This window comes from Oratosquilla oratoria, chromosome 31 (genome assembly GCF_046742065.1).
Source record: "Oratosquilla oratoria isolate Oo_2021 chromosome 31, ASM4674206v1, whole genome shotgun sequence".
Taxonomy (NCBI): Eukaryota; Metazoa; Arthropoda; class Malacostraca; order Stomatopoda; family Squillidae; genus Oratosquilla; species Oratosquilla oratoria.
In genome coordinates, this window is record NC_134807.1 from 51,363,253 (window position 1) to 51,370,575 (window position 7,323).

At 39.7% G+C, this 7,323-nt stretch overlaps 1 protein-coding gene across 1 annotated transcript; it reads right to left on the reverse strand.

Moving 5' to 3' along the window:
• Nucleotides 1-1,617: 1,617 nt before the first annotated feature.
• On the reverse strand, nucleotides 1,618-5,417 carry LOC143041679 (uncharacterized). Its single transcript, XM_076213685.1, has 2 exons — nucleotides 4,812-5,417; nucleotides 1,618-1,701 (listed from the first exon to the last, which is right to left on the reverse strand). The coding sequence occupies exons 1-2, from the start codon at nucleotides 5,415-5,417 to the stop codon at nucleotides 1,618-1,620; spliced, it is 690 nt and encodes a 229-aa protein (XP_076069800.1).
• Between the last annotated feature and the right edge of the window lie 1,906 nt (nucleotides 5,418-7,323).

Consider the following 7,323-nt stretch of genomic DNA (forward strand, 5'->3'; position numbering starts at 1 on the left):
TCTTGTTCTTATTGGACAGAATGAGTCAATGTTTTAGTAAAGAAGACAATTGTGAAACATCGTCTTATCTGCCATGGGTTCTTGGGTAGGTTGGATACAAAATTAAGAAAAACACAGGTGAATACTCACGTACATTCAAGCATTCGTAACAAAATTACTTTGCTGATTTGTGTATAGGACTGCCAACTGAAAAAAAAAATAGTTCTGTGTGGAGAGGAGCTTACGCCAGGGGGAGCCGATCCTCAGCCAAAGTCATCACCGTTGCCTCCTATACTAAGGCAAATGGCAGCCACACGAGAATGCAAGTCTGTGCAAAAACCCTGTTATGAAACGACTCAATTTCAGCTTTAGGCCATTAGCAAACCCTAACTCATGACCCTCCTCCCCTCTGGAGTGTATCAAGTGACAATCTTCCTTATTTGAACCTGTCCATCTCGCTTCAATTATAAACCTTGATGTCTTTCTCCAACTTTCCATCTGCCTTGTCCCCCATCCCCGCGTCTCGCTCTCCAATTTCCTCCACTGCAACTCATCCTTATTTCCAGAGTCTTCTGGTTTAGCCGGGGGAAGGAGGGTTAGAATCCTCAATCCTTTCAGTACGATGCTTCGTTCTCATTGATTTATTCAAATTTGTTAAAGACAGGTGATTTTACTTACCTGAGTGATGAACTTTAGCACATAAGGAGCCTTGGATGATAAGAAATTATAGTAATAAAATCAAATTAATGAATACGAAAACAAATAGACCAATATAGATATGAGGAAAATAACAAATATATAGATCTATCAATTAGTAAACAAATGAATAAGTGGATAAGTAAATAGATAAATAAAAGATAAATAAGTAAATGAATAAATGATGAATGAATATAGATATAAATACATAAATAAATTAAATAATAAATCAATAAAGAAAGAAAGAAATAATTGAATAAGTACACAGATAAACAGGTATATAAATGAATATGAATTAACATATAAACGAGTGAATAGATAAACGAACAAATTCATTAATCAATTAGTTCATTATTGATATATAAATGTATAGATAGATAAATAAATAAGTAAATCAATCAATCCGTGGTAGATAAATATACAGATGAATGAATAGACAAATGAATAGATAAATAGTTAAATAGATAAATGGATAGATAAATAAATGAATGAATAGATAAATGAGTAAATGAATAAATGAATAAATAAATAAATGAATAAATGAATAAATGAATAAATGAATAAATTAATAAATGAATAAATGAATAAATGAATAAATGAATAAATGAATAAATGAATAAATGAATAAGTGAATAAGTGAATAAGTGAATAAATGAATTAATGAATAAATGAATAAATGAATAAATGAATAAATGAATAAATGAATAAATTAATAAACGAATAAATGAATAAATGAATAGACAAATGAATTAATAAATGGATAAATTAATATATTAATAAATAAGTAGGTAAGTAAATTGATAAATAAGTTAAATAAATAAATAGATGAAAAAATAAATGCGTGTCATTTTGTCAAATCAAAATTTATAACGGCTGTTACCGTATTAGCTACCTAAAGAAAGACTTTAAGGTTTTTAAAGACCCCCCCCCACTCTCAAGAGTTTATTGAGCTAATACTGTATCTGTCTCCTTGTCGATAGCGCCGCCGCCCGCGAATACATAAGACGAAGCGCCTCGTCCCTTAAACTTGATATAGGATTATAAATAAATGAATAAATAAGGAGCACTAGGAAAGCTCACTACAATCAAACAACTCAAAATACATGTGGCACTACGTGGGGAGCCTTAACGAGTGAGTGACGAGAGAAGGGTCAGGAGATTACCACTCTGGATATTGATTGAGGATGATAGGTCTTTTTCACAAATGGCTTCCAAAAGGGAAAGACGACGGGCATCACCATCCTGGTGCCTTTAACTAGGTGTTCTCTAGTCGGGGATCCCATTTTCACGTAGGTAATGGTTCTTGATAGGTGGCAAGAAAGGGGTATTGAGAGGCGAGTAGTCGTCATTCCTACATAAAAAAAAACGAGTTTCACAGTCCTCTTGTTGACAAGTGCGCATGTAGACATTTATCTTCAGATATTGACTTACCATTACATGCAGATGATATTTTTCAGGACCCTTTCACCAGATTTGTATGCCGATGTCATGTGAATCTTATAAAAAAGTTTTATTGGTATCTTGTTTTGGGCGCAGGTGTGGAGTATTGTGTTCATTATACCAACGGCCGATTTCTTCCTACATTTCTCTCTACAATATAATTTGGAAAACCATTGTTTATGAGAGCTTGAAAGGTCCGTTCAAGTTAATGAGGAACCGATGTCCAGTTTGAATAGTAGGTGGTGAGTGTCATCCTAAAATATGTATTAATTCATTAGAGAATAATTACTGCCGAAGTATACTTTATATATATATATATATATATATATATATATATATATATGTGTGTGTGTATATATATATATATATATATATATATATATATATATGTAATCTGATATATATATCAGACAATCTCCATGACAGTCGCGCAGAGGATTCGAACCCGCTGTTACTGGACCCAAGAGAGGCTAACACCCGCTTTAGACCACTCGACCACTGACGATTAATACCATAGGAACTTATAACCTATCTGACTATTGAAATTGAGGAGGTCGCTAACTGCTCCCCCATATAACCCCCATTTCACCCTATGGCCAATCGCACTCGTGGGAGGGATAAGGACTGGAACGCATCCCTTTCACGCTTATCGCCATTGTAACTATATGAAAAATTCGCTAGCAAACAGCGACATCAATCAGACAATCTCCATGACAGTCGCGCAGAGGATTCGAACCCGCTGCTACTGAACCCAAGAGAGGCTCCATAACACCCGCCTTAGACCACTCGACCACTGACGATTAAAGCCATAGGAACTCATAACCTATCTGGTTATCGAGATTGGAGAGGGCGCTAACTGTTCCCCCATATAACCCCCGTTTCACCCTATAGCCAATCGCTGTTTACTAGCAAATTTCTCATATAGTTACGATGGCGATAAGCTTGAAAGGGATTCGTTCCAGTCCTTATCCCTTCCACGAGTGCAATTGCCCATAGGGTGAAATGGGGGTTATATGGAGGAGCAGTTAGCGCCCTCCCCAATCTCGATAACCAGATAGGTTATGAGTTCCTATGGCTTTAATTGTCATTGGTCGAGTGGTCTAAGGCGGGTGTTATGGAGCCTCTCTTGGGTCCAGTAGCAGCGGGTTCGAATCCTCTGCGCGACTGTCATGGAGATTGTCTGATTGATGTCGCTGTTTACTAGCGAATTTCTCATATAGTTACGATGGCGATAAGCGTGAAAGGGATTCGTTCCGGTCCTTACCCCTCCCACGAGTGCGATTAGCCATAGGGTGAAATGGGGGTTATATGGGGGAGCAGTTAGCGCCCTCCCCAATCTCGGTAACCAGATAGGTTATGAGTTCCTATGGTTTTATATCGTCAGTGGTCGAGTGGTCTAATGTGGGTATTATGGAGCCTTCTTAGGTCCAGTAGCAGCGGGTTCGAATCCTCTGCACGACTGTCACGGAGATTGTCTGATTGATGTTGCTGTTTACTAGCGAATTTCTCATATACATATACATATACATAAACATATACATATGTATATATATACATATATATACATATATATATATATATATATATATATACAGTATATATATATATATATATATTGTAAGGGGGGAGAAGCGTAAACACCAGACTCAAAGTGGGAAGTTTAATGCCCGACGTTTCGGTTCTAGTCCTAGAACCGTCTTCAGGGGTGTGAAAATGTACAGTGTTCACATGAGCTATTAACTGTCCGTGGTTGGAATTGGGAGAGGTATCCCGCACTGCCGAAGCTGTCCGGGTCCCCCTCCTCTTCCTGTCACTCCGAGTACCGGACGACTGGACCACCTTACATATTTACAAAGACTAAGTGCAATATAATAAAATCAAATACAACAAAGTACAATACATTATAATAAAATGCAATGAAATAAATTGTAATAAAATGAAATAAAATAAAATAAAATAAACTGACACTTGTGCCACAATTGGGAGCACTACGCACTTGTACGCGGAGGAAATAAAAATAATAAAATGACATAAAATGCAACAAGGTGAAATAAAGTACAACAAAACAATGCAATAAAATGAAAATAAAATAAATAAAATGGTACTTGTGCAACAACTGAACGTGCACTACGCTCTTGTGGGCAAAGGAAATAAAATAAAAACTTGATCGCCGACACTGACTTCAGTTCACCTCGTCCACTCTCGCTTACGTAGTTTGGAAGGAGGCCAATTTATGCTACGTCTGTGTCTTGTGTTTTAGCGCCCAGGTATATAGGGTTTAAATCTATACACCTGTTTACGCTAACTTCTTTAGTCGTCCAAGCTTCTAAGAATAGTCTCCTTTTCTTTGAGTTGTCTCTATGTACCACTGTGGCTCCTTCCCAGTCAATATTGTGCTGTGAATCGTGTACATGTTTGTAGAGTGCTGAGGCTGCATCTTTTCGTTTAACTGCCCGCTTGTGTTCTTCAATTCTGGTTGCGAGTTTCTTCTGTGTTTCTCCTATGTAATCTGCATCACAATCCAAACAGCCAATGCGGTACACTACACCCGCCTGCTGGGTGGGTGCTTCTGTGTCCTTGACCCTGGTGAGGTTGTGATGCAGAGTGTTGCGTGGTTTATGTGCTACCTGTATGTTCTTGTCCCGGAGTATCCTGGCTGTTACCTCTGATGCACCTTTAATGTATGGGACCGTGACCCTGTGTCCTGTGTGAGGGGGTTGTGTCTCAGTGCGTCGTGTCCTTGTCCATTTCCGTACGGTCCGATTCGGATAGCCGTTGGTTCGGAAAACGTCACGTAGGTGCCTCTTCTCGGCCCTCACCGCATCTGTCGTGGAGCAGATCTTGTCAGCTCGGTTCCATAACGTGCGGATTAGGCTTCTTTTGTGGCAGTCCGGGTGGTAACTGTCATAGTCTAGAAGTCTGTCTGTGTGTGTGGGCTTTCTGTATATGCTGGTCTCGAGGTGGTCTCCTTCTCGTGAAACCAAGATATCCAGGAACGGAAGCACCCCATTAACTTCCAATTCCATGGAGAACTGGATGGCCGATTCTAAGCTATTGAGCCTAGTGAAGAAAGGGTCAATGTCTTTGTCTTGCATTACAGCGAAAACGTCATCCACATACCTCACCCATAATTTCAGGGACGGGGGTGCTGTCTTCAGAAGTTCTGCCTCAAACTGCTGCATGACCACTTCAGCCACTACAACTGAAATGGGTGAGCCCATGGGAGTGCCCTTTCGTTGGTGGTATATGTGCTCCCTGAAGCGAAAGTAAGTGGAATCGAGGCACATAGATATAAGCCCCATGAGCTCTGTCGAGGACAGTTTCTGGTTCTCTAGAAAACCTAAGGTCTATATATATATATGTATATATATATATATATATATATATATATATATATATATATATATATACATACATACATATATTTATTTATCGTATAAATGGGCATGAGATTCTCCCTCAAGCATATTTCATTAAATGAAATGGCAAGCTTGTTGTGACAAAGCTTTTTGTCAATCTTCTCTCTCTTTCGTAAGGCGACTTTACCTTCCATAGGCAGGAGTCCGAGTAATTCGTTGTATGCCATGAGATAGAAATAGGCATAGTCGAAAGCCAAAATGCGTTTTCGCACCTGGTGCTTCTTCAGTGGCAATTGAAGTAATGGAGATTCCATGAAGATCAGCAACTTTTGTACCTGGAAGGTGGATGGTGATTGGCTGGATTGCTGCGGTTAGGTACGGTCTGTTCTCCCATTGGCTGAGAGGTGCGTGATGTCATCAGTTTGCGCCCCAGCACCGTAATGGGCAGACCTTCTAACTCTGGGTAACGCTAGTAGGTCATGGGCTTGTATATTAAGCTTTGGGGAAAGATCTTTATCAAAATAAGAAGACATCAAGCCTACTCATCAAGAACAACAACAAGCCCATCAACGATAAACTTCAGAGATCTCATGTCATATATAGGTATACGTGTAACCTTGGGGACTGCGCAACCCAACCTTCTTCCTATATTGGTATGACCACCATGAAGCTGTCGCCTAGACTGTCATACCATCTGACATCAGACACTCACCACATCATCTTACGAAGGGAAACCCTGGTCAACAATACGGAAATTTTAGCCACACACCAAGACCCTAGAAGATTACCTATACTGGAGGCCCTTTACATAAAAGATCTTTCCCCAAAGCTTAATATACAAGCCCATGACCTGCAAGCGTTACCCAGCGTTAGAAGGTCCGCCCATTACGGTGCTGGGGCGCAAACTGATGACGTCACGCACCTCTCAGCCAATGGGAGAACAGACCGTACCTAACCCGCAGCAATCCAGCCAATCACCATCCACCTTCCGGGTATAAAAGTTGCTGATCTTCATGGAATCTCCATTACTTCAATTGCCACTGAAGAAGCACCAGGAGGTGCGAAAACGCGTTTTGGCTTTCGACTATGCCTATTTCTATCTCATGGCATACGGCGAATTACTCGGACTCCTGCCTATGGAAGGCAAAGTCGCCTTACGAAAGAGAGAGAAGATTGACAAAAAAGCTTTGTCACAACAAGCTTGCCATTTCATTTAATGAAATATATATATGTGTGTGTGTGTGTGTGTGTGTGTGTGTGTGTGTGTGTGTGTGTGTGTGTGTGTGTGTGTGTGTGTGTGTGTGTGTGTGTGTGTGTGTGTGTGTGTGTGTGTGTGTGTATTGTTATAGCCAACCGTGAATCAAACCACTTTCAAATCGCCCGCCTACTACTTACGGTTTCGAACATGACTCGTGGCCAACATACGTTGTGACAACGTTCAGATTCGAACCTTGCCACAATTGGCCCCGCCTTCCTTGGGTATAAAAAGAGCTTCCCCGGCTGTCCACCCCCACTCTCACACAACCCAGGCCTCTCCCTTCGTCGCTGTATATTAGTGCCTTGCTGTTTTGTTCGCAAGTATTGTATTAACTAATTCTTTGGACTTGCATAGGGTTATTAATTATTTTGTGTGAATTATATATGTTTGTTAAGACTCGGTGATCTGTGAATTGTATGTTTTCTTTATTAGGAAAGTGTATTTATGTTATTCCTCAGAATACTGTGAGTGTATGTTCGTAAATGTTAATCAATAAAATTTTAATTTTTTTCTTTGTGTAAATATAGTTAATTAAGTTTCGTGCAGACGTCTATCTTACCTCGACCGTAATCCTTATAATTCTTACTTACA